At 50.1% G+C, this 27,083-nt stretch overlaps 2 protein-coding genes across 8 annotated transcripts in view; both read right to left on the reverse strand.

The window, feature by feature from the left end:
* Positions 1–5,166, reverse strand: part of MPRIP (myosin phosphatase Rho interacting protein) — a 77,102-nt gene extending 71,936 nt beyond the window's left edge. For 2 of the 6 annotated variants that reach the window (XM_077316686.1, XM_077316688.1), the window contains exon 1: positions 4,051–5,166. In XM_077316686.1, coding sequence (XP_077172801.1) covers positions 4,051–4,170 — 120 coding nt within the window. In that variant the 5' untranslated portion in view covers positions 4,171–5,166. The remainder of the gene's footprint in view (positions 1–4,050) is intronic. The other 4 variants (XM_077316689.1, XM_077316687.1, XM_077316690.1 and 1 more) reach the window with 2 other exon arrangements.
* An 8,196-nt stretch (positions 5,167–13,362) lies between these two features.
* LOC143827219 (cytochrome P450 2W1-like) lies at positions 13,363–23,728 on the reverse strand. Of its 2 annotated transcripts, XM_077316614.1 has the most exons (10): positions 23,666–23,728; positions 23,319–23,572; positions 21,116–21,278; positions 20,520–20,669; positions 20,265–20,422; positions 17,078–17,251; positions 16,328–16,469; positions 16,046–16,230; positions 15,670–15,811; positions 13,363–14,329 (listed from the first exon to the last, which is right to left on the reverse strand). In XM_077316614.1, the coding sequence occupies exons 2-10, from the start codon at positions 23,514–23,516 to the stop codon at positions 14,142–14,144; spliced, it is 1,500 nt and encodes a 499-aa protein (XP_077172729.1). In that variant the 5' UTR covers positions 23,517–23,572; positions 23,666–23,728; the 3' UTR covers positions 13,363–14,141. The 2 variants fall into 2 exon arrangements, with proteins under 2 accessions (XP_077172729.1, XP_077172728.1); XM_077316613.1 differs by lacking the exon at positions 23,666–23,728 and having other exon boundaries at positions 23,319–23,634.
* Between the last annotated feature and the right edge of the window lie 3,355 nt (positions 23,729–27,083).

A 27,083-nucleotide genomic window follows, 5' to 3' on the forward strand; every position in this document is an offset into this window, starting at 1 on the left:
ATTATTATTTGTTTGTTTGTTTGTTTATTTATATATTTATATACCGCCCTCACCTGAGCCAGCGTGGTGTCGTGGTTAAGAGCGGCCGCCTCTAATCTGGAGAACCGGGTTTGATTCCCCACTCCTCCACATGCAGCCGGCTGGGTGACCTTGGGCCAGTCTCAGTTCTCTTAAGAGCTCTTCTCACAGAGCTGTTCTCTCAGAGCTCCCCCACCTATCTCACAGGGTGTCTGTTGTGGGAAGAGGAAGGGAAAGGGGGTTGCCAACCCCTTCAGCTTCCAGACCATGTGAACGGTCCAGAATACAAGACTCACGGCACCCACAATGACGGGACCAAACCTGTTTCGTCCAGCATCTATTTCCCAGTCACCTTGGAGTCCCACAGGTCAAGCATGCAAGGGACTGTGCCCCTTTACGCTCCCTACTCAAGCAGATGGCATCCGCAGGTACACTGCCTCTGAACAGGGAGGCTCACGCTACTCATTGTGGGCGACAGCTTGTTGCCCAACCTGTTTGCCACCAAATTTGTTTTGATTTATTTGTTTACTCGCTTCATTTGTTTACCCTCCTTTCTCCGCTGGGGGAAACCCAAGGCGGCTCGTGTGATTTCCCTCCCTGCCCTTTTCTCCTCACAACACCCCTGTCAAGTAAGCTAGACCGAGTTCTGCCCATGGCAGACTGGGGATTCAAGCCTGGTTCTCCCAGGTCCTAGCCGGACACCCGAAACGCTACTCTGTGGATTTTCAACCATCCCAACCGTCCACTGAGTTCACCATCCTGACTCACAAAGTGGTCAACTGGAGGCCTTCCCTTGACACTCTGGCAGGGAGAGATCTCCATCTTGCCATGCCCTACCTCTGAAGATGCCATGTCCTACCTCTGAAATGTCAGGGACTTAAACTGCCACAGAGCCCAGAATATCCACAACCATCACCTGCTTAGGACAGTTCTCTCTGTGTTCTATGCTAGAGGCACAGACAATTCTGGGCCCATAACCCCACGATCCAGATCCAGCTCAAGAAAAAAGGCCTGCATCTTTCCAAGTGGCAGTCCGAGAAGAAAAGTCAGTTCCCTTCCAAATTGCTCAGTCAGAGCACTGACCCAGAGGTCCCTCAATGCAACAAACTGTGGATGATCCCCCCCCCTCTTGGCCCACCTATGGTTGAAGCACAATTCGCTCCTAGAATCTGGGTCCGAGTGTACGGAGTGCAATGTAGACTCTGTACTGAATTAATTCCAAACTAACCTTTCACCAGCCAATTCCCCAGTGCTTCTAATAATCAAGGTGTACTGCTTCAGGACAAGGAGGTTCCAGGTGAATTAAAAACAACAACAACAACAACAACGGATAGATCCACTGAAGCCGCTGGTGGCAGCTGAGTTCTGCAAGACAACTGTGTCATGTGTGAACGAGCACGCCTTGAATAAATCTCTGTTGGTCTTAAAGGTGCTTCTGGACTCTGATTTTACTGATTAAACCAGGAGAGGTTAAAACTGCCCAGCACTATTGGCCACAACGCCAAAATCTGCGGAGCAATTGGAGCAATGGTTTAAAATGTTGCATTATGCATCATTTTGATCAAATTGTTACATTATGCCAGTTTTAATGCACACCCCAAGCCTTAGAGGGAGAGGCCGTGAATAAACCTCATAATACAATAAAATCGGAGAACCAGTAGCACTTTTAAGACCAACAAAGTGAAGGTGTGAAGCAGAAGGAGAGCAGGGAGTTCATAGTCTGAGGAAGAGGGCTTGCACTCGAAAGCTCACGCCCTGAATAAATCTTTGTTGGTCTTAAAGGTGCCTGACTGGACTCTTTATTGTGCTGCTTCAGACCAACACGTCTCCCCATTTGAATCTATCATCATAATACAACAATCGTTTTTTTTAAAGGAGCCTCCAAGGTCAAGGGCAGTAAGAAAGTCAAACAGTAGAAACAAGTCAGCATAAGTATCCAAAGGGCTGTCAGTGGAAACAGACCCCTGGACCAGGGTGGGACTTTTCAGGCTAATTGTATTGATTTTGTTTTCTGCATGGGTACTCGACTTTTCTCCTCAGTGGGGAACCAAAGGCACTGACAACACAAAGAACGCGAGACGTCCCTGACCATCTAGCCCAGCTTCCTGTCTCACCCAGTGGCCAACCAGTTCCTCTGGAGGGCCAACAACAGGGCAGGGTGGCCAAGACCTTCATGAGAACATCAGGAGAGCCCTGCTGGGTCAGACCAGGGGTCCATCCAGTCCAGCCTCCTGTCTCACACAGGGGCCAACCAGTTCCTCTGGAGGGCCAACAACAGGGCAGAGAGGCCGAGGCCTTCCCTGATAAGAACCTTAGAAGAACCCAGTTGGGTCACACCACTGAAGGTCCATCTGCATGAAAGTTCCCCTCAGCCACCATGGCTTGTAGCATTCTCTCTATTTTTATCCTCACAACAACCCTGCAAAGTGGGTCTGGCTGAGAACAGCCAATTGGCCTGAAGTCACCCTGCAGTCTTCTGCGGCAAAGCCAGGACTTGAACCTGGGTCGCCCAGGTCTTACCCTCAAACTGGTACACAAGTCAAGGAAAAGAGTTTGTTATTGTTGTTTAAAATGCATTTTGCGCCAAGGAGCTAGTACTCTAAGGGACTCTTCTGTCAAGTTCAACCCCAAAGCAGGTCAAAGCTCCATCTGTTCCCCCAGCCTCTGCCAGGACTGTACCGTGTCAGACTGGAGGCCACAACAGATTTTTGTTCTAAATCCCCGTTCACAGAAAACCAGTCCTCCAGAGGCAAGGCCAAGCTGGAAACCTACAACCCTGACTTCCTAGATTTCTAGGTGCATGGAACGGAAAACGACATGCAAAGAGGAGGGTGCCTGCGAAACACCCCCAGACCACCAGTCGAAAGTGGTAGCCCCATTTGCCACTGCGTTCAGAATCCACCAGTCCTGTAACCAGGAAAGCACCCATCCCCAACCCGAACTGAAAGAGGTCAGCAGGAGGGGGGGAAATGACAGATCTTGGGAAGGAAGACAATATATATATATTTTTAGGGGGTGGGAATCCACTAAATAACTTGGCTTTCTTCAATCACGGGCTGCCCCATTAGGAGTCACACAGTGGCAGGGATCTGGGTGCAAAAAGCAGGGGATGCATGTGAAAATAAGACTCAATACTAACAGGGTGGGAAGAGTCCTCGTACATTTCCCCAGATGATGGCATTCCCTCCCGACGCGACTCTCCGCCCAGCTGTGCAATATGACCAAACTCATTCCCATAATAGGATTGTAACTGTGGGTGTTAGGAGGGCAGGAGGGAGGGGGGGGGGCGTTAAAGAAGCAGACAGCCCAAGCAGGATCCAGGCTCTCACGACACACACACACTCAGGCATGCACACACCCAAATTGTGTTTATCAACAACCGGAGACACAAAAAGGAACGGTGGCCTTTGCTAATGACACGCATACCTAGGGGAGGATCCTGCCAAACACAGAGGGGAAAACAAGCAAACAAGCAGAAAGACCACCCCCCGCCCCCCGGGGCTGACCCCAAACAGAGGAAAGGGAGGGGGTGGGTAATGATAAGCTTGAATTAAAATAATGTAAAATAATAATATGATGAATATAATCACACACGTAAATTAAGCCTCTGCCAAAGGCCGGCCTTCCCCCCCAGCATATGGTATCTGGGACATTTGGGTTTCAAGGTTCTAGCCCTCAAGGAGAACCAGAGGGGAGGGAGAGGGAAAAGCTCAAAATCTGTATTTCTAAAACCAGGCCTTTACGGAGGGGGGGTTGTAGTTTAGGTCTCCTGCCTCCCCCCCCCCCAAACCCAGTTCCAGCTTTCATTTAAGGTGCTGGCCACCCTCTTGGCCCAATGTATTAAGGTCAAAGGTTGTTGTTGTTATTTGGGGGGGGGTTGTTGTTAAGAAACCCCTTTGCACCCAGCCCTGCGCGACCCCTCCCCCTCCAGTATTGGTTGCAAGAAAATATTATAAAGGAATAAATTGCAATACTCCGGCCGCCAAAGCAAGGAGAGGGAGGAAAAACCCCACCAAGCCCGTCCAAACTCACCTGATTCAAATCTTCGTCGTTGAGCAAATGAGATTCTCTGGGCTTAAAGCAGTTCTGGCACTTGCTTTTGTTGAAGATGTTGGCCTGGAATTTCCTGCACGGGTTCTCCTTCGCAGACATGGCGTTGGTGCCTCTCGGGGGGCGGAAAAAAACCCCCCAATCCGAGTCGATTTCCTCCCCCAAATCCGGATTCCCCCCCGGAATGCTGTTAAGAGGCAAAGCGGAGTGACGCCGGCCCGCTCCCAGGGCGCATTTAAAGAGAGAGGCGACGGAGGAAGAGTTTGGGTCCGGCCTGCAAAGCGGGTGCGAGAGAAGCGAGGTCTCTGCACCAAATCCTTTTACACCCGGAGGCGAGTCTCGAATTCGAAGTCAGTCCGCATTCGGATCCGGATTAAGGAGCGGAGGGGGGAGGGAAAAAATAATCCAGAAAATGATGGCACCCGTTGGAAAGCTCCGAACTGTCAAGAGGGGAAGCCGAGACCGACAAAAAAAAAAAAAGGAGAGGGAGGGGGAGACACCAACACGCCCACCGCGGGCTCAAGGCACAATGCCGTGCGGGCCGGCCCAGCCGCTGCGCCCGATCCTGAGCCGGACAGGCCCGGCCCTGCGCAGGAGAAGCCCCCTGGCCATGATCCTCCAAAGCATGGAAACCGGGGTGGGGGGAGCTCTGGAGAGCAGTAAGGGAGGGGGGGTCCCAGCCCCCTCCCTCCCTCCCCCTCCCTCCCCGCAAGCCCCGCCGGCGCAATCAACGCAAGCCTTTCCTTCTCCCCGAGGGCGCGATCCCGCAACGCGCAGCCGTCCTCCGGAGGGGGAGCAAAAGGAAAGAGCCGAGGAGGTGGGCGGGTGGGTGGAGGAAATGCAAAAGGAAACGCCTTGATTCCGCTCGGCTTCTCCTCCCCCCCTCCCCCCCAAAAAAACCAAGAATCCTTGCAATGGTGCAAAGGCAAGGCAGAGGCTTGCATGCAAAATTCCCCGGGCCGGGGGCTGCTGCTGCTGCTGCTGCTTCTGGCCCCCCCTTCGCGGCGGCCCCCCAAATTGCCTTGCAGGAGGAAGAGGCGAAAATCCTCACGCGCTTGGGGGGAGGGAGCCGCGCGAGCCGCACAGGGATCGCGCCTGGGTAATTGACACGGCCGCCGAGCCAATGGCGGGCCCGGATTGGCCGGGTTGGAACAAAAGAATCGGCGGCCCAATCCGGGAGGGGGGCGGGGAGAGGGAGGGAGGGAGGGAGGGAGGGGAGCGGGGCGCGCTCTCGACGCGCGGGCGCGCCCCCGGGAGACGGGAGACAGGGAGGGAGGGAGGGGGCGCGTTTGATTGACACTTCCCGTTGCCCTTCTGATGTTGTGCCTTGATTTGCACTTTGTTGCCAGTTTGGCAGCTCTTACTGGACACAGAGGCTGCAGCCACCCTCCCTCCCTGCCATCCTCGGTGGGTTTTGTCCTGCATTATCAACAGTGTTGCCATTTTTATTAAAAATTATCACCCTTGCAATTCGTCTTGTTAAGCTGCAAGCCCCACTGTCAGTTTTGCAATTGGTATCAGAAATTGGCGCAATTCCCATGGCCGGTTTTTGGAGAAATGATCCTTTTTTTACCCCATTTTCAGGATAAATTATCTAGTTTTTTGCCGTCCCTGTGATCCCAGGCCTGGAGGACCGTTGTCCATGGGGTCGCGGTGGGTCGGACGCGGCTTTGCAACTAACAACAACAACGATTGCAAATCATAAATATTGCCATCCGTGTTGTGAAACGGCAACCCCCAGTCGTGCCGCGGATTGTGAGTTTTTTATTATAAATGTTACCAGGTTTGAACTTTTTCCTGCAGATTGCTCTTTTTGAAATTGTAAATATCGTGCGATTCTTCTCGTAAAACTGCAACCTAACAGGCAGTCTTCATTATAAACAATCAATTTTTGCCATTGTTATTATACATAATCAATATTGCAATTTTACTGTATACGTTATAAATGATCAATCATGCCGTTTTTGTGTTAACAGCCGCAATCCCCCCAAGCAGCCGTCTTCCTTGGGAATTTCCTGCCCAAATGCCAGCCAGGGCTGATCCTGTTTAATTTCGGACATCTAAGGAGAGATGGCTAGCCTGAGCTATCTGGGTCGGCCCTAAAATGCAGCACCTCTTTCCCACTGCCCATTTGCCAGTCCTCTGGAGTGAAATAGCCCTTGTGGAAATTGATCACGTATTTATAGATGCTTCGTTGTTGACCTGGAATCTAGAACATCGTGTGTCCACGATTCTGCAAACTTCTCTCTGCCAAAATACCAAACCAGCGGTCCCCAAGACTTCCGATGCTGCAGGCACCTTTCGAATTCAGGCCCAGGTTGGTAGCAACAAAATGGCTGCCGCGGGAGGCGGGGCCAAAAGCCCCGAAGAATCCGATTTGTGGATAGTTTGGATGCTCCTGGCTTATTTTTAATGGCTTGTTATGGTTTGATATTGATGGTAACAAACATGACCTTAGGAAGGTTTTTGGCTTGTAAACTGCTGGAGTGGAAACATACAAATTCTCCCGGTCAAATAAAGTCAGCCCAGAGAAACGGATTCAGTGGCTTGGAAGGATCCATCGCTTTGACCTGCGTTCCAATAAACAGATTTTTGCAGCGTTAACTTAGCAAAATGTCTGGAGTACTTGGGCATTCCTCGACTGGTGTAGGTTTTATTGGAGGGAGGCTTTGCACAGACTTATCTATTTTAAAAATTAAAAGGCAAGGTGCTTATCGCCCACTCCGGGTGTTGAGAGGAGGGTCAAAAGTGAGACATTCTCCGCCATTCCGGCCCCATAAATTGGTGTTCATTTCCTCAATAGAATCAAGGAGTCAATACAGTTGATGCCATGTCAAGGGACGTTCAGAGGATAAAATAAAGGCTGGAGGGGGGGGGGCTGCTTTGGGACCCCGAGGGGATGATGTAAACGAAAAAGAAATTCGTTTTGGAGGCCTTCTTGACCAGGCCTGTTCAGATCCAAGGTGGTTTTGGACAGGTCTAAACGAGAACAGGCCTGTATGACCTTCCCGGAGTCTAGAACTTCGAATCTGAGGAAGGGATTGTTGAATTTGGGATGCCTGTACCTCCAAAACCTCCTTACTGGAGCTTGCTGGACAAGTATTGAGGTGATTGGCCTTTTCACCCATGATCTTCCCTCTGTTTTTGAGCCACGCGATTTATTGTTTGTTTTTTAAGGTGGGGAGGCAAAGATATCCGGGAGCCTCTGGATTTGATTCCCCGCTCCTCCACATGCAGCCGGCTGGGCGAACTTGGGCCAGTCGCAATTCTCTTAGAGCTGTCCTCGCAGGGCAGTTCTCGCAGAGCTCTTGGCTGACAGACCTGAATGGCAACTGCTGCGTCCTGTTTGTTTGAAATGGAGATTACTCTAACAGTGGTTAATAAATATTTGGAGCACTCTGCCTTGTTTGTCATTGGAAATGAGGCCTGGGACATTGAGGGTGGATTTACTCACCTGGCTGTGGCCTTTCCCCTCAGTTTGGGAACACAAGTTGAGCCTCCTGGATGGAAAGACAGAGGAAGGGGCAAAATTCCCCTCCCTGCCCATGGTTTGCCTGAAGACGGGGGATGCCAGCCTCCAGGTAAGGAATTATGGCTCATCCCCAGACTACAGAGATCAATTCCCCTGGAGAAAAGGGCTGCTTGGGAGGGGGGACCCTGTAGCCTTGCAGCCCATTGAAGCCCCTGCCCTCCCCTGGCTCCATCCTTTGGCAGTTTCAACCTGGATCTTCTTGGTCCCATTACCTTGAGAACGGGCAGTTTCACATCTTTCAATCAATCAATAAATCAATCAATAAATCAACCATCGTATCTATGATGCAGCCCAGAGCTGCAAAGAAAGGGGCGGTATAGAAATCGAAATAAATAAATAAAAGTATTCTTATTTTCCGCTGTTACAGGAGATTAAAACAACCCATTCTTAAAAAACTGTTATAAATATTAAGGATTAAAAGCATCTATATTCCGCCCGGCCTTATTTCAACAAAACCCGGGGGGAATTCCAGCTGCATATTTCTTTGACATATTGATATTTCCTTCTCTGTGTGTGCCCCCCCCCAAATATTTAACCCAAATGAATGGTTACCTGGAATGTCCTGTCGTGTGGGTACCCCCTCTTCGAGCCAGGTGTTTCTGAACTTGGTCTGTTGGGATGTGACATCTAGAACGAAGCAGGATAGTAGGCGTTAAGGAAACTGGTTCGAGCCGAATTTTGGAATTTCACTCAGATTTCTGTGTTCGTTTTTGTATTTTTTTTACCGTTGTGCAATGCTCCGAGGCCAATTTTGGAGAGGGGCGCTTTAGAAATCTCTAAACAAACGCAGAAACAAGCAAAACCTCAGCTTGTCATTTCTGCTTGGCCCTGGAACCTGTTAAGCGTCTTCATCATGCCGTATGTCAATTTACTGCCTATGTGTAACGGTTGAGGAAATTTGCTTCCACTCTAGCCTTGGAAGTGTGCACACCCGCGAAAACCTATACGGTGAATAAACCTTGGTTGGCCTTAAAGATGCCCTGGTATCCCTGGCCCCGAACTTGGTTTTGGTGCTTCTGTACCATGCAAACAGAGCCTCCCCCTTCTTGAACGTTCGCGAAATAAGGTTGGCGCCATCTAGTGACGTAAACCGCCTGCACTCACAGGAGTTCATAGCTTGGGAGCAATTCTATGCTGAGCATGAAAACGTTTAGTTGGATAGACTTGATGGGCGGGTGGCCATTCATGGGTCTGAAGCAGCAGGGCAAAGACTGAGCCCAGAGGCACCTTTGAGGCCAAACAAGCTTTATTCAGGATTTAGGGTTTCACGTGTGACATGTGCATGCGCAGGGGCGCTTATGACCTTTGTCGGCCCAGTTTGAGTCATGGCTCCTAGCTGTAGGGCCGTGATGTGGGAGAGGCACCATTAGATCTGCAAACGTTTTCCTTTTTCCGTGACACAGGAAAACAGAGCCGTGATCCGCTTGGCGCTCTGGGGAAAAGAAGGTTTTCCTTATCATTTTCCACCGTGGCTGTTTGCCCCTCGGGGGAATTTATACATCTCTTCAGCTTTATTTCCTCAACCCATTGGCTGCCTCCCACGGTCAAATTTCATCCAGAACTGTTTTTAGGATACACCCTGCTGTGTTTTGGACTCACTCTCACCTCTAACCCTGCTAGTCTTTCCTCCTTTAAATAAGAAAGGTTTATTGTTTGCTGTTAATGTGATTTTATGTCTTGGGTTTTGTGTCCTTTTAATGGGGGTTTTAATGGGGTTTTATCGGACGTCTGTAACCCACCACAAGCTGGCCTCCGGGAGTGGCGGGGAAGAAATTTGATGATGAAAATAAAGATCATGCCTACAATGACAGCCGGTGTGGTACAGAGGATGGGGAACCCAGGTTCGAATCCCTACTTGTGTACCGGAAACCTAGCCTCCCTCGCAAGGTCGCTGGGAGGATAAAGTGGCGATGGAAGAAAGCCGATCTGGGTCCCCTTCAGGGAGACAGGCGGGAAATATATGACATTAAATGCCCATGATTCTGTTTCCGTGGAAGGGCCGCTGTATTCCTTTGCCGTAAAGGAGGCGTTACTCATTTGCGGATCGCAGCACGGGGAATCAAGCACGTGAGGGTGGTCAGACTTTGCCCCACTTTATGCTCCACTCCTGCCCTCGCATCCTGGTGCCCTTTGGAGCACATGTGCCAGCTGCAGGTCGCCAGAAAGGGTTTGTCCCCACCATTCACATACCAGAGATATTCTCCTGGCAAATAACCGCCTGGCTTGATCAAACACGCTTATCTCGGGGGCCGTGGGAAGATCTGCAGAGAGACCAGTCTGCCGAGAGACCTACCCATTGTGCTCTTCCTTTTCCCCGGGATCAGAGGGTTCAGCCCCGAGCACTTCGTGGGACAGGCTGGGGAGTCGGCCTTCCCCTTCCACGTCCCCAGATGGCTCACTGGATACTCTGTGTGTGTGTGTGTGTTAGCCAATAACAAGTTGCTTCCGAATTATGGCGGCCCTGACTAGGATGGTCCAGACTAGTCTACCTTTGTCAGGATTTGGGAGTTCAGCAGGGTCGGCCCTGGTTTGTCCTCGGAGGGGAGACCGCCAAGGTCGTCCGGGTTGCTGTGCTGAGGCAGGCAATGCCAAGATACCCGTCTCCTCTCTTGCTGCGAAGACTCTACAGGTGCCCCGTAAGTTGCCCACCACCAATTCACCAAAAACTTGTGTTTTTGAAAGACTGGCTCAGCCTCTTTCGGCGCCTGCAGATCCCGCCTTGGTCCTCCCCAGAAAGGGGGCACCTTGCTTTCACAGGAGGCAAAGGTGTGTCGCGGTTTCCAAAGCCCACCTCCGTCCTTTCTACAGAGGGTGCCGGTTTCGGACTGCCAAACGAGGCCTCTTGCTCCTGTCCGCAAAGCGGCGAAGGAACCCAAACCGTACAGAGAGTGAACTTTCACCGTCCCCGGCTTCGTTGACTGCACCGCCTGGCTGAACTCCTGAGTTAATCTTTACCTCTCCTGCCGGCCACGTCCGATCTGGCTTCCCGCCGGGTTAGACCTCCATCCTGTGCTTCCCCACGGCCAAGCCCCACGCCCCACCCGCCTCGCAGGGAGACTGGAGCGGAGAGGGAGAAGCCGATGGTCCTGAATCGTGCCGTGTGTTGCATTTGCATGCGCGGCTCCAGACCGTCTCTCGGCCTTGTGGGAAATGTCGCCTGCGTGGGGGAAGGTGAAGACGGGCCAGGGGCCGCGTAACTGTGCAACCGGCACATTTGAGGGAGCCCCAGAGCACAGTGTTCAGCGAATACGGAAGAAGCTTGGGAGAGAACCTGTCTGCACCGATACGGCCACAGGGAAACGTTACTAGGTTCCTGCCAAAGCAGGCACAGGGACAGGGCTTTCCGCTGGACAGCTTGGTTCATCCTCCCCGCCTCCTTCCCGCCAGGAGAGGGGGGCTCTGTTTGGCTCCGCCTCCTGCGGCAGCCATTTTGAGGTCGTGTTCAACATTCCAGAGGTATGCCCACCAACCCCCAAAAGGTTGGGACGCCTACCTGAGAGTCTTGGTGCATCTTGGGAGCGCTGACAAGCCGTCTGATAGATTTTCTTCACTGGCTCAGGAGACTGGTGTGCTGGTTTGAAAAGGCCTGGCGCAGCGGCGAGGAACCCGAAAAGCCGGATTCCAGTTGATCGCTTTGGGCTGCTCGCCGTCTCGCGGTCAAGCCTCCCTCACAAGGTTGCTGTGAGGATCAAAAATGGAAGGGGGGGGGAGCCAAGTAAGAACCCAATTTGAAGCCGCCTCTTTGCCACGAATTCATGGGGGTGGGGGATGAAGAACGCCTTCCTCATCCTATAGGACAGGCCTAGAGATGCCAGCCTCCAGGGGGGACCTGGGGATCCCCTAGAATTACAACTCATCTCCAGGTGAGAGAGATCCGTTCCCCTGGAGAAGATGGCGGCTTTGGAGGGTGGAGTCTACAGCATTATAGTCCACCAAGGTTCCTCCCCACCACAAATCCCGCCCACTCCTGGCTCCACCCCCAAAGTCACCTGGCATTTCCTAACCCAGAGCTGGCAACCCTATACTGGCCTACCTCACAGGCCTGTCGTTGGTGACGTGAAGCACTTTGAACACTGAAAGCGCTATATAAATGCTATATTAATTGCTATGATTTTTCAAAGAAGCTGTGTCTTTCCTCTTTGTGGGTACAAGACACTTTATGAAATCCCTTCTTATGGTTGGTGGTGATGCTCCAGCTAACCCTCCGCTTAACTGTGCCTTGGGTCCTGGGTTAAAATCCCCTGCCCATCGTGAAAGACAACGGGCCAGTGATTCTCCATCACTGTACCCTACCTCCTGGGGCTGTTGTGAGGATAATATGGTGGCCTCAGGTCCTCTCTAGGAATCCGTCAGCCACAGAGCAAGTGAGCCGGGTGCTGGATAACTCCATGCATCAACTGCTCAGAGAGAAAACAAAAGGGGTCCCTAACCTTTTTTGAGCCTGTGGGTAAATCTGGAGTTCTGCCCATGGCACGGTGCTCATAGCAAGAAAACGGCAGCTCCAAAATGGCTGCCATAGGAGGCGGAGCTAGCCACTAGCTAACTGCCAACTGAATTTAAAAAACAACAACAACTCTGCACAGCCAATCACATCTTCCGTGGCCAGCCAGAAGCTTGGCTGGGCAAAAACCTGGCCCACTTCCTTAAAAAACTCGGTGGGGGCTCCCAAAGGTGCCAGCTTTTCCATAATGCCGCCGAAGCATTTGAACGCATAACATGCACGCATTCTGTCCTTCTTACACACTCCTCCGCTGCGGAATTTGGCTTCCATTGGAACGCTTTGGAGAAAGATTGGCTCGTGTTGTGTGAAATACAGGCCAGTTAGTGAAAGGGTTGGGAAACTGGCCTCAAGCAGACAGGAGAGGGCAGAAGCCCGAAATGACGGTGCAAAGGGGAGGGGGAGCCACCCCCCCCTGCCATTAAGCTCTTTTGACGCTAGGTGGCCTCTGAGATTGTGGAAATTTAGTCCCTGAATGTGTTGCGTTTCCAGACTTTTGGATTTAAGTGGAGGTCCCTCCGCCCCTTATTGCAAACTGCCTTCCTAAAAAAGAAGGGGGCTCGCATAGGGTCGGTTTGGAAGGCAGGGGTGGGTAGGACTGGTTCCAGGTAGCCGGGAGTGAGTTCTGGTTTGAGAAATACAAACACAATGCCTCTGGGTGCCCTGATTTATTTTACTAACTTCATTTAAAGCCCGCCTTCCAACCCGGGGAGGAACCAAAGAAGCTTATATAGTTCTTCTCTGCTTTAGCCTTACAGCTGTTGCTGGTCATCTCTCCTTCCCCCCCCCCCCCCTGAATTAATTTGATCTTATTTGTTAATTTCTCCAGTGCCCGTAGAGTCCTTATATTCAGATGTCAATCAGAATGGAAATCTCAGAGTCCTTCTCTTCTTGGCAACACCCCCTCCCACCTTCTGAGTGGTATATAAGGAAACAGGGCTCCTTGTTCCTGCTTGTTTCTGATGAAGGGAACTCTGAACCCTAAAGAATTCAACCCCTAATTCTCTTGTTGGTCTACAAGTTGCTCCTGGATTCGAATCATGCTCTTCTACTGCAGATTGACACGGCTGTCCACCTAGAACTAGGGAAGGCACCATGTTTTTCATTTTAATGCAGCCTAGGCCGGGAGTTTAGCATTGCCTCGATGGTGGGGAAAACCTCCTCTCCTCCCAGACCAACCTATTTCACGGATATCTTTCTCCAGCCCTTGGGAGAACGAACCCAGACTGATTCGGCTTGAATGCACAGAAAAACGGGCCTTCCAACGGGAGGCAAATATTCAGGATTTATTTGGGAAGTGTGCCATGCGATATAGATTGCATAGAATAGGTCTTTATATCCAGAGAAAATGCTGTCGTGTTTGCTTAGAAATGCCCCTTGACGGTCCCCATCCCTCTTAGGTGAACACAATAACACACAGTTCCCAATACAATATAACATTTCTTTTCTCAGCTGAGCGTTAAAATATCCAGTGGGTGACAAAAATATTGCAAAGCCAGTACATTATTGATCTCCGAAGAAGCCCTTATAGATTGAAACGTGTAAGGTCCGAGTTTTTTGTTCTTATGGTGTACATGCTCATCTGAGATGTGCGTGACCTACAGGGAAAAAAGTGTTCCCTTTTTATGTTTTTTAAAAATATTTTAATGACCTTGAGCGCTGAATCCTAGAATCATAGAGTTGGAAGGGACCTCCAGGGTCATCTAGTCCAGCCCCCTGCAGAATGCTTAATAATAATATTTAATATATATTTTTATACTTTATCGTCCCTCAACCTTTTTGGCTCTCACCTGTTTTGCAGGCCGAAGGCTTTGCTTTCCCTTCTTTTCTGTCAATTCACCATTTCACCACAGGGAGCCCTGATTTACACTGCCACAAAGAAACACCAGCACAGCCTGTAAACAACTTAAAGGAGTGAAGCGAAAGTTTGGGGTTTGTGCTTTTTTTTTTTTGGTGGTAGGACGCCCACCCCAGAATCCACTCGTTCGCACAGAAAGGGTCTCTCTTTCTCCATCTCTTGTCTCAGCAAAACATCTGTGGGTCTTATTCGCAGGGCACGGCGCAAATCTTCTGTGCTCGGGGACGCATGGTGAATCCTGGCACGGCGACCGTGTCCACGTCAGACTCGGTGGATCCCGGAGGGGGGCGGAAGGAGAACCTCTGGAACAGCCCCACGAAGAAGAGGAAGAGCTCCATCTTGGCCAGGCTCTCTCCCAGGCAGTTCCGGCGCCCTGCAACGACCCCCCCCCCAACCCCAGCATAGAACGTTTAGGGGAAATGGTTTGGCGGGAGATAGAAGCAAGAGCTGACTAACCCCTGGTTTTGAAGTCTGCCTGGAGCCTCAGTGGAGACCTATGAACCAGTAGCTGCCGCAGAACGGCTGTATCAGCTAAGAGGGATGTGATGTGCTTCCTAGGGATGCCAACCTCCAGGGGAGGCCTGGAGAGCACCTGAAATTGTAACCGATCTCCAGACCTCCAGGAAAATGGCTACCTTGGTGGGTGGGATTTCTGGCATTGCACCTTGCTGATGTCCTGCCCCTCCCCAGGCTCCACCCCCATTCCCAAATCTCTATTTACTTCTTAACCCAGACTTGGTAACTCTAGTGGTTCAAGAGATCCTGGATTCAAATCTCCCGGCTGTCTCAAACTCACTAGCTGAACTTAAAGAAGCTTTCCCCCCCCTCCCTCTCTCTTTTTTTACTGGCAGGTCAAGGATATCAATGCTGGCATACAGGGCTGTGCAAGCAGATAAACGGTGAGTTATTTCAAATACTGAGAGCGCTAGGTTGTTGAATTTGCATACGGTGCAATGACAGCTTCCTTATGCAATGGAGCATATGCTGAGCAGAGCCTTGGAAGAAAGGACAAGGATAAGGACGGACGGATGGACAGACGAACGAACGAACGAACGAACGAATGACAGAAAGACAGAAAGACAGAAAGACAGACAGAAAGACAGACAGACAGACAGACAGACAGACAGACAGACAGAAAGAAAGAAAGAAAGAAAGAAAGAAAGAAAGAAAGAAAGAAAGAAAGAAAGAAAGAAAGAAAGAAAGAAGGACCCTTTCTGCTAAGCCCAAGTTGGCTCCATGGATATGGATAAAAGTCAACACTATCTGGAACCTTCTATGCTTTTCGGACTTAAAATAATAACCTCCAAGAGTTACAAAGCTTTGTTCAAGGTGTGTTGGCTTTTATGTGCATGACACACTTTGTCCGATAATGGAAGTTATATGGGCCACATATATACATTCCGGTCACTTGTGGAGTCTGACCCCAGTAAATCCACCAATGGGAAACATCAGTGGGAGGAGCTGGGAGGGTCAGGCGGGCGGAGCTTGAACCCCTGTGTTTTGTTTTGTTTTGGTTTTTTTGGCAGGACATAACAAGCTGCTTCTGTTTTATTTTTTGCAAGTCCTCTCCCACAAGTTCTCATTCTTTAAGAGAAGCTTTCCTTTCACCAATTCAAAATAAATGTTGTTTTACAAAATTATTGGCTGGGAGGAATCCCCTTCACTAAGCCTATGAGATGTTTGCTCTTATGCCACGGGGAGAATTCCAGTTACCTGTAGAAAAAGGGAGGAAGGCTTCTTTCTTCACAAAGTTGCCGTCTGCATCCAAAAAGTGGTTGGGGTTGAACTGGTCAGGCGTCTCCCACTGAGTTTTGTCTAAGAGCACTGAGGTGAGCGAGGGGATCACGGTGGTACCCTTGAGATGCAAACAGACAGATGTCAGCAGGGGACTGGGAGGGGAAAACTCAATGTTCCTGCCCTGGAGTGAAGATCTCTGGGAGAGGCCCTCTTGCTTGTCCCGTCCGTCAAAGAAGCTTTCATGGTGAGCACACAAGAAAGGGCCTTTTCAGTGGCAGCCCCACGATTCTGGAAGAACCTCCCCTGGGAAGTGCGCCTGGCCCTCCCTCCCGCTGCAGGCCCCGCTTCCTACCTTGGGGATGAAATAGCCACGGAAGTGTGTGTCCACAGCGGTGCAGCGTGGCATGTGTGGGAGGAGTGTGACAAACCGCTGCACCTCGTGGATCACCGCGTTGGAAAAGGGCAGATGCTTCCTGTCCTCGGAGGTCGGCAGGCGCCCGGATTCCAGGACTGACTCGATTTCCTCCTGGACCTTGCCTGCAACAGCGAAATGGATGACCTTCCAAATGACGATGGACGATTATAAATCAAAACCCTGCAGCATCGAACCTGGCAGGCAAACACGGTCACGTACGTTGAATCTCGGGATGCTTCGTCAGCAGCAACACGGCCCACTGCAGCGTGGTGGCTGTTGTCTCGGTCCCAGCCATGACGAGGTCGAGCACTGACGCCACGACGTTTGCATCATCGAACGTGCTTGTGCCTCTGTTCTCCTCCTTTGAACGAGAAGCGTCCGCTTGAGCGTGGGGGATTTGCAGTGGTGGGGGCTTGCAACGGACAGGGCTGGTGTGAAGGAATGGCCAAGCACCGGGCAGAGGGCCCGTTGCCCAGATCTGGCTTCCATTTTTCAGCAGGAGACGGGCATGGAGACAGTCCAGGGGAGCTATGCTCTACTTTTCCCTCCCATTCAGTCTAGATGCCCTTGCTGTGTTACAGTCATCTTTTCTCACTCCTTTTAGGACTATTCTGATCCTGCCAACAATTGTGGGCAAATGGATGGGATTGGGGAGAAGTGAGCTGGAATTGGGGGGTGAAACTGACCAGGAGGAGGAACCAGAGTCACAATGTACAGGTGGGGGATAGGGTAGTGCATGCAAGCAGGGCCTGGATGGAGCTGTGACAGAGAGCTACATGAACGTTGACAGAACCTACTGATGCTCCCACAGGGAACTAGAATGGGAGAGTTCAGTTTAGAAACCAGGAGTTTTTTTTTGTAATTCTACTTTGCAAACCCCAGGCGTGGCGTTTGGGGTGATGTTTTGCTCTGCCCTTACGCACTGGCCCGCCACCAGTTTGCTAAAATAAAATAAAAAATAAAAATTACCTCTTTCTGCCTGAAGAGCAAAGCGTCGGTGTAGCTACGCAGGCAGTTTGCATTGATCGTCTCCTTGCAAACCTGGATGTGCTTCCTGAGGATCACGCAGACCTCTTCGACTTTCCTCACGATCATTTTGTGGGGCCGGAGGAAGAACCCGAGGAACGGGTAGAAATTGAAGAGCTGGGAAGGAAACGCACATTCCCGCCATGTCAACGCAAGGGATTAGGATCGGTAAACGGCAGCTGCGGAGGGTTTGCCGAGTCAGTTTGCAGGAGGACAGCTAGATTCAAGCCCAGGAGGCCAATTTTCAAAGCTCCCTTTGTCAGATACAAGTAGGAAAAGAGGCCAGTGAGCCTTTATAGCTGGGTTGGTCTCGTTGGTCTCTTAAGGACTAGAATCTTGCATTTTTTAATTTACGCTCTTCTGATCAAAGTTTTTAGCACTGCCAATCAGAAACGGAGCCATCGCCAAACACAAGTGAATTGGGAATATAGGTGTAACCGTATGACAAGAACTGATTTTGGCCGTTTCTGGTTCCTGCCCGAGCGAACAGACGGATGAGTTTTGGCTCCGCCTGGAACTGGACTTGAATCTAGCTAATACATAAAGATATGGGATGAATCAGTAAAAGCCAACTCTATCAGGAAGTTTCTGTGTGTCAGCCGCAGCGAAATGTGCCTTCATGCAGGGAAATAGCTTGATAAATTGTGCCTGTCACCTTTACCAAAACCACAGGGACCAATTCCACATTTAGGGGAGCCCTGGACAGGGTCTCCAGCAGCCCCCCCTGACCCCCTTCTTGCCTGCCCACCTTTCTGCCTCCTCTTCCCTGTGCCTTGTTCTCCTGCCAAAGGCCTAAAGGCACAAGCCATTGTTTTCATGGATTTCTCCACGCAGTAGGGCCCACATAGGAGAACATGGCGCAGTGGCTAAGAACAGCAGACTCTAATCTGGAGGACCAGGTTTGATTCCCCACTCCTCCACATGCAGCCAGATGGGTGACCTTGGGCTAGCTCTCTCAGCCCCACCTGCCTCACGGGGTGTCTGTTGCGGGGAGAGGAGGGGAAAGGCATGTGTAAACCACTTTAGGACTCCTTCGGGGGTATTAAAAAAATCCCCTGCTGTTCTTTAAATCTAGAAATCCTTCAGACCTTCTTGGAAGGATGCAATTTGACAGTGGCATTTTGGAAAGGAGGAAACGGCCTCGATTTCTTTGAAGAATCTCTGGGGAAACCAAGAGAGACTTTCAGACTTGTCTGGACCCAGACTATGAAAGTGAATAAAAAGTACAATTAAGCAGCAGTGAGGGTGACGGGGAAGCAATAAAACAGCTGCTTAAAGGGGGCGGCATGACAAAAGGGGGGTGGGTGGGACAGAGCCCAGAGAAGAAATCTGGACTTCAGCATGTAACATCATCATTTTCCAGGGCTGCACCACTCGCAAATCAATTACGACCCGGAAGCCGAACACTTCCCAGCATAATAAACTTTGCCGCTGTGATTTTCCAGCAATCCACCTGCTCCGCAGACGGTAATAAACTGCGAGTGAATAAATGCAGTGCTCTGCCCTTATCCCCCCTGAGATTACAGCCGTGGTCGCTAAATTTTGAGTTGAAGTACTTATAGCCCTTTCAGTGAATTACTGTTTTATCTCCTCTGCTGCTGTCTGTTTCTGTTTTCTTTCCCTCTGACCTTCTGCCGAATGCGTTTTGTAATATTCTGGAATGCCAGTAAAGGCGAATGAACGAATGCTTTTAGAACAGAGTCACTCCGGGATTTAAGGGCTCCCATTTAAAAGCGAATTCTGACCTGAACAGCTCAGCTTAGCACCACCACATCAGATCTTGGAAGCCAAGGAAGGAGAAGAATAAAAGCTGGTTTTTATACCCTGCTTTCCTCTACCCGAAGGTCCAAGATAGAATGCTGGCCTCACAAAATCATTTGCGTTGGTTTACTTGTATCCTGCTTTGTTCCCCAGACTCAACGCTGGCTTAGAACGTCGCTTTCTCTCCCCTCCATTCTCTCAGAACAACAACCTGTGGAGTAGGCCAGGCTGAGAGCTTGCGAAGGGCATGCGGTCACCCGGGAAGCTTCCGGGGATTCGAACCTGGCTCCCTCAGGGCCCTACTTTGCCCTCCTATCTTCTGCACTGCACAGGATCTCCCTGCGAGGTCTGCTCTTCAGGACTCTTTCACAGAAATGGCAGATGAGGCACGGCGCTGGCGGAACTGGACAGAGACTCCGAAGCAATCGAGGAATAGCGTTCCGTGGAAGCAAGAAGGCTGCAGACCCTGGAAGCAGATCATGCGCGGGTGGGTGGGGGAAAGGCAGTTTCCCTCCCAAGCTGAAAAACCACGGCTCCTTGCAACATTTGGGTTTCATTTGAACGTGGGCTCAGGGTGGGCGGGAAGTTTTGGGGGGGAATCGATCATCGGAGACAGGAATTGCTCGGGTAGGGCTCGGTGGGGAAGGCTGAGGCTCCTTTCGGCGTCAAGCTTTAAAAGAGGAGAACAATTCTCCATGGTGCGGGATGAATCCAGATTCCCGCTAGCCAAAAAGGGTCGCTTGGCATGGCTTTGCTGGCTTCTCAAATGGTTTCCGGGCTGAATCAAAATTTTGAGGGCAGAGAGCATTTGCCGTAGGTGGACGTCGACAACTGAAAGCCCGAAGTAACAGGAGAGCCAGCTTGGCGTGGTGGTTAAGCGCGGTGGCTTCTAATCTGGCAAGCCGGGTTTGATTCCCCGCTCTCCACATGCAGCCAGCTGGGTGACCTTGGGCTCGTCACGATTCTCCTAGAGCTGTTCTCACAGAGAAGTTTTGTCAGAGCTCTCTCTGCCCCACCGACCTCACAGGATGTCTGTTGTGGGGAAAGGATTGTAATCTGCTTTGAGACTCCTTCGAGGAGTGAAAAGCGGGTCATAAAACCCAAGTCTTGTTATTATCATTTGTTCCTCTAGCTACTTCTATCCCAATCGGGACACAGACCCCCTGTGAGGTAGGTGAGGCTGAGAGAGCTCTGAGAGAACTGTGAGATTAGAGCCTGTCACTCTGCACCAAACTGACGCCCCTGAAATCTCATCAGCTTCTAAAGGGGTGCTGGACTCGAATTTCATGCCTTTGGACCAGACTACAGCTGAGATGTTCCCAACCCCCAGCCCCAGAAAGATTTCCTGCAGGCATACGAGGCTTCTTACATGTAAGAACGGCGATCCCAGCAGGATCATGACTTCGTCGATCAGCCGGAGGAGAGTGACAAAAGTCGGGTCGGCGTATTCGAACCTGTCCCCAAACAACATGGCGAAGGTGATGTTCGTGGGAGCCGTGTTGAAGGATCTCAGCTTGAAAGGCTCACCTGAAAAAAAAACGAGGAATGGAAGTGTCAATGCAGGGGCATTTGGATTGGCAGCTGCCCCAGAAAGCGGCAGAAGGGGCTTTTAGCCCCTTGTCACCTTTAAAGGACTTGACCAGCTCAATAAGGTAATGGAGCTCCTCCACGATCCGTCCCTCTATCAGCTTTTTCCCCATGCCGAGGTCCCGCAGGCTGGACATGGTGAATCGGCGGGTGCTTTTCCACAGTTCCCCAGAAGAGAAGAACACACCTGCGGAAGACATCGCAAGGAATCAGCCTTCTTTCGAGGGGAGCACTGGTTGCCATCTGTCGCTGAGGCTTCGTCTTGATGGCTGCATTTTTTCCTAGGCGGGGCTGCCCTTGAAGACTGTACAGCTGGTTCAAAACACAGCAGCCAGGTTATTGTTCGTGGTTGGTTGGGGCTTAGGGATGCTACCCCCCAGGTTAGGAAAATTCTGGCCTCACGTGGGTGTGGTTTCGGCACCTGACCTACAAGGCCCCGAACCCTCTTGGAGGACCTTCCCTCAAGACCTCATTCTCAGCCCCAAAGCAGGTTTACAAAGCAAAAATTGCCAGCTTTAATGCCCCTCGAATTCTATTGCTGGAAATGTCCACTTCTCCCTGCTTTGCCACTACGGCCAAACTGAATATAGAAGGGATATTAAGAACAGCCCCAAGTGCCCCAAGTGCTATTACCGTGCCCATGCTGGATCTCAGTAAATATCGGGATAGGAGGCCTGTCCAGAAATTCGTCGGCGTTGCTCAGAAGTGCTTCTCTGACCGCTTGGTAGCCCGTCACCACCACGGCCTTCTGGAAGCCCAAATGGACCATGAAGACCGGGCCGTATTTTTCGGAAAGCTGGAAGAGAAGCAAGAGTTTCATGACCGACAAAAGAAGTGAGATGCTGTTGGTTGGAGGAAGGAAACCGGGGGCTATAACCCCGATCGGGCATGAAACAACCGAGGTGATCACGGACCAGCCAAATCTACTTCAAGAGGTGAGGATAAAGGGAAGGAGGGGGAGAAGGCTGCCCTGAACGCCTGCGAACAAAGGGGGGATAAAAATGCAGCAAGGCAGTTCGGTGGTGGAAAGTTTTGTCCAGATGCAGCCAATTTATGACGACTCCTCGGGGTTTTCATGGCAACAGACAAGCAGAGATAGGGCAAGAGATTTGAAGAGCTGTTTTCCTGTTACCTGCCTCTGGGTAGCAATCTAGACTCCCAAGTTGTCATTCATCCACATACATTTTTCAACCGCCCTGAACCGCCAGGGAGAGCGGCATATAAATATAATAAATAAAACAAGAATAACTATATTTATTTTCAATAAAATGAATACAGACGAGGGTCTGAAATAAAGGCCACAAAACTGTTTTAAAGCTTCCATTATGCAAAGCCGAAATTAACTTCTTCCAGATAGGAAAGCATTCCGTGTTCCAGATTTATCAGACGTTTGGCTGTGCAGGAGGCAAATTAGTTTACGCAGACGAATGAATACATCCTACTAATTTCTCTAACCAGTCCTCTTCCTTTGGAATAATGTGGCTCTTCCCATTCTGAGCTAATATTAGCCCTGCAGATGTTATGGCATTGAGGCAGGAACAAATCCATAAACATCTTTTGAAAGGAACTCGACGTGACCGGAGGAGAAAACTTTATTCGCAGTTATTTTGGCCAGTATAATAAATGCTGGGATATCCAAATACAAGGTGAAATGTTGACTGCATTTAAAATTAAGTGTCACAATTAAACAGTGATCTGTATAATATTTGTAAACATACGGCTATTATTAAAAAATGCACAAAGATTTTTCCTATGAAAAACCTTTCTACCTATTTTTTCTTTTGAGCTTAGGGGTGCTTTCCGGAGTTTTGCAAAAGATTTCTGCCGTTTGCTATCATAATTTAACAGAAAAAAACAAGTACCCTGGAGAATAGATAACTTTTGCCGTGGATAGCTAATTTTTCAAAACTTGTCAATGGAGTCCTTTACATAAGAACATCTGCAGAAGACTTTTAACCTGTAGATACTATTCATTGCGTGGCATGCGTGTCATGTAGCCAACAGACAGAGTACACAGAAGGTAGCAAGTAAACGCCAAATGACTCCGTGGAGGCACAGTAAACCATTTAATGAGGGAGCCTCCTAATGGTGACCGAAGGAGTCTCAAAGCGGCTTCCAGTCGCCTTCCCTTTCCTCTCCCCACAACAGACCCCCTGTGAGGGAGGGGAGGCTGAGAGAGCCCTGAGATTACTGAAGAAGAAGAAGAGTTGGTTCTTCGATGCCGCTTTTCTCTACCCGAAGGAGTCTCAAAGCGGCTGACAAATACCCCTTCCTCTCCCCACAACAGACACCCTGTGATGTGGGTGAGGCTGAGACAACCCTGATTTCAATGCTCAGTCAGAACAGCTTTTTCAGTGCTGTGGCGAGCCCAAAGTCACCCAGCCGGCTGCATGTGGGGGAGCGCAGACACAAACCCAGCTCGCCAGATTAGAAGTCTGCACTCCTAACCACGACACCAGCTGGTGTTTCAGTGTAGCTGAAGAATTGCCCATGCACAGATAAGCTTAAACCCAAAATTAAGCTTCCTTGGTCTTACAGGTGCCACTGGACCCAAACTTTGTTCTTGGGCCGGTCCCAGACTCTCAAGCCTAACCTTCCTCACAGGGCTGTCGTGAAAATGCCAGGAAGGCGAGGGGAATTCTGTAAGCTACCCCGCTGAGGAGAAAGGAAACAAATCTATAACTCAAGGTGCTCCAAGAAATTTAATATGGTGACCTGCCCCTTTCCTGACGCCGATTCCTTCTGAAAAGACCTAAGAATTTACAAAATGATATTTGAACTCCGGAGGGACCTCAGAGCAAGGAAATCCCAGCAAAGGGGTGGGTGCGAATCTTACCTTCATAAAGGATTTATCCTGCCGCTTAATGTTTATCAAGTGCAGATTGCCAACGAGCGGGAGGGGTGGAGGCCCAGGAGGAAGGTTCAGAGAGGGTCTTCCGGAGCCCCTCAGACGCCAGAGCGTGGCCAGGACCACCAAGGCGACAAGCACGAATGTCTCGTATGGGGTGAGCGGGAATAGCCCCCAAATAGCCATGTCCCGCTGGAGCCTGCAGCCACCGGCCGAAAACTGCAGAGAGATCCGACGTTGCGCTGCGGGAAAAAGAATTGTGTGTTTGATCCGTTTCATCGGTTTTATAACTCTCCGGTTGACACCCTAGCCCTTCCCCCCCCTCCTTTACACACCCACAGGCCCTGGGAAATAAACTGATTTGGCTGTAAGGACGACGGACAGTCCGAAAGCTTTAAAAAGGATGTTGCAATGAAGGGAAGAAAGGATAGCACACGCTCAGTTATCCGGCCAAATTAAAGAGTTTCGTCATCTTCCAATACACAAATGCTGCTGTTTACTCCTGGTTGCGATCCCTTTTTTGTGTGGGGGAAGGTGTGCTAAAGAGGGGTCATGTTGCTTCCACGCTGCATACGAACCCTTATTAAAGGGGGGGAGGAGATTAATTGACATTTGGGGAGAACAGGTTGCGTCAAGGTTAATTCGTACATGATGATGTTGGTTGGGAGGATGTCAGAGGGCGTGCCCCTCCCAATTTTCGACAGATTTATCGTCCTCGGATCCGGTCAAGGCGTCCCGAGAGAAGCCAGGATAGCGAAGCACCCAAGGATTTATGTTTCCCTGTTTGCATTTGGTTTGTAAATCAAAATATTTGGATGCAGTCAACCCAGCCACGCTGGTCCATGCTGCAGGAACTTTAAGACTAGACTGCTTCAACATGCTGTGCATGGGGCTAGCCTTGAAGACGACACAGCAAAATGCTGTGGGTCATTCGCAGGCTGGAATCAGTAAAAATATGCCTGAGTCGATGATTGTCCGGTATAGCTGAATTACTTAACGTATAATTAGATTTAAGGCTGTCACCTGCTTTCTAAATTTGTTTTAACTTCTTGGTGCTTTCAAAGTGTGGCCAACTTGACTTCAGGACTCTTGTTGGGAAATGGGGTGGAGTGGGGGTCCTCGTGACAAAGGGGTCTCTCCCCCGCAGCTTCAAGAGCAAGCATGGAGAAGAAAATATGAAGAAACAGACAGCTGGGACTTGAATTGGGGAGAACTGGGTTTGATTTCCCACTCCTCCGCCTGCAGCTAAGGGTGACCTTAGCTGGTTTTCACTTTTCACTCTTTGAAGGAAAACCAAGGCAGCTTACAAAAAGTTCCCCCTTTGTCTCCCCAAAACCAATACCCTAGGGCTGAGAGAGCTCTAAGAAAACAGCTCTGCAAGAACAGCTCTGGGAGAACTGTGACTGACCCCAGGTCAACCAGCCGGCGGCACGTGGAGGAGTGGAGAATCAAACCCAGTTCTCCAGATTAGAGGCTGCCGCTTTGTCCACCACACCCTGCTGTTTCCGGGCAAATGATGACCCATCTGGCACACAAACAGAGACACAACATCGATAAAAGGAACAGTTAAACAAGAGGCAATAGGTGAAGGAAAATACTGATGACCCACAAGCCATTAAAGAAGACTGTGAGACTCTGTCTGAAAACTGTGAGACTCAATTTAAGGCTGATAATGTTAAGGTTCATGATTTTATATGGTTTATGAATGGTTGGGTGGCACAGAAACAAGAAAATAAACAGCACCCAACTCCCGTATGTGTATGACATGCCAAAAACAAATAAAAAAACAAGAGGGATAAAAAAAATCTCTTCTTCTTCAAAACAAGCCCTTGTTTATAATAAGCAAAAATTGTGGTCAATAATCTTGGCAACCCACCGCAAAAGAGGGAACAAAATAGCCCTAAACAACCACAAGTGAAGATTCCAAGAGGTTGAGAAGCAGAAGGATATTAGTTGATGTTTTTTTTAAATTTTTAAATGTGCACAGGAATGTAATAAGTGAATGCATTTTGATGTTTGGCAGATTCTTCTGCTGCTCAAACACTTTGGTTCCAAACAATAATTTTGGCAGGCAACACATCACCCCCCCCCCCCCCCCGCACCCTCCTGGAACCTGATAGCTAGCCCTGCGTTCCATGGAATACCCTAGTAAGTTCCAGGCAGGGTATTCTGTTTAAGGTAAAGGTATCCCCTGTGCAAGCACCGGGTCATGTCTGACCCTTGGGGTGACGCCCTCCAGCGTTTTCATGGCAGACTCAACACGGGGTGGTTTGCCATTCCCTTCCCCAGTCATGACCGTTTACCTCCCAGCAGCAAGCTGGGTACTCATTTTACCGACCTCGGAAGGAGGGAAGGCTGAGTCGACCTTGAGCCGGTTGCTGGGATCAAACTCCCAGCCTCATGGGCTGAGCTTTCAGACTGCATGTCTGCTGCCTGACCACTCTGCGCCACAAGAGGCTCTTATATTCTGTTTAAGAAGGCCCCTGTACCAAATTAACCTCAGGGAAGACTTGAGTGTTGGTTCTTTCCAGCAATGGACAGCCAGGCATGTGAAAGGAAGGCTGCAAGTGGAGAACTCATGGTGCTTAGATGAGCAAGAATTCGGGACCTGGAATGGGACTTTTGGGGACCACGAAACACGGCACCAAATATTCTCTTTAGAGCACAGGTTACATTCAGGGAAGAAGCGTTGATAAAAAGCGAATGGACAGCCAGCCACTGCGACGGTCAAGAAAGGGGATGGCTATTGTCGGTCACCCCGCCTGTTTTTTTAACCAGGGGAGGAGCTGGGAAGCCGTCCAGCTCTCTGGGGTTATTAAAACGGCTCACGGGAGTAGCCGGCTCTTCAAGTTAAAAATTAAAATGGGAGGAAGTCACGTATTACCTCGAGACCAATGACCCTTGTGAAAAATTAACCGATGATGAGGGGCAGGGGGGCTGGACGATTGCTGGAGGGACGGGATGGTTGGCGTAACAGAGGGGAAGGGGGACCCGTTTGCTTCGAGCAAATCTCATTGCCGGTTGGGTCTAAGCTGCCTCCATTAAACTGGCTGTTGGGGGTTTTCTGGACGCTGGGGCCACGGCCTGATAGTTTTAGTTCCTGATGTTCCACCAGTAACTGTGGCTGGCATCTGCAGCGGTAGGACACGGCCGGATGGGAATCTCTCCGTTCCAAAGTGTGGAATGTCTCACAGTTGTTGGGCAAATTATTTAATGCTTGGGTGTGTGTGTGTAAACCAATCTGGACATTGAATCTAAGCCAGTCCTCTAAACCGATCTGGACACAGAATCCCACCTGAAGACGCAGAAATACTGGGCAGTACCAATGGTTGCTATGTTATATAGGGATGCCCTTGAAACTCACAAACATCTTTACAGTTTCAATAAAAAAGCAACAGAACCTCGCAACCAGACCTAAAAAGCAATAACAATTAAAAAAAAACATGGAACTCTAAAAATGCCTTGCAATGGTTCATCAGATAAGACAGGCAAGACCTTGACTAGTGGACTTTCTAATGAACTTCACAAAGACACAGAAGTTTCTAATGGACATGCTAGTGAATTCCACCCAGACACAGGAAAATCACTTCCTAATGGACGAGCCCCAACCATACACAGGAAAACTGCTTCCTAGTTCCAGTCCAATCGGGGCATTGAAAGGAAAATCGAACCACATACCACTGAAAGAAAAGAGAAGTCCTTATCGGCCTGATCCACCAGTGGAAAACCCTTTCACAGAACTGAGGGCAGTCA

The sequence above is a fragment of the Paroedura picta genome, chromosome 17, assembly GCF_049243985.1.
Source record: "Paroedura picta isolate Pp20150507F chromosome 17, Ppicta_v3.0, whole genome shotgun sequence".
Taxonomy (NCBI): domain Eukaryota; kingdom Metazoa; phylum Chordata; class Lepidosauria; order Squamata; family Gekkonidae; genus Paroedura; species Paroedura picta.

Coding starts and splice junctions, on each gene's coding strand:
- LOC143827219 (XM_077316613.1), bottom strand. CDS start 23,609: ATGAAACGGATCAAACACACAATTCTTTTTCCCGCAGCGCAACGTCGG. Junction 20,670..21,115: donor TGAGATCCAGCATGGGCACG/GTAATAGCACTT, acceptor TGTCTTCCGCAG/GTGTGTTCTTCTCTTCTGGG. Junction 14,330..15,669: donor CTTCCTCCCTTTTTCTACAG/GTAACTGGAATT, acceptor GGGTCGTTGCAG/GGCGCCGGAACTGCCTGGGA.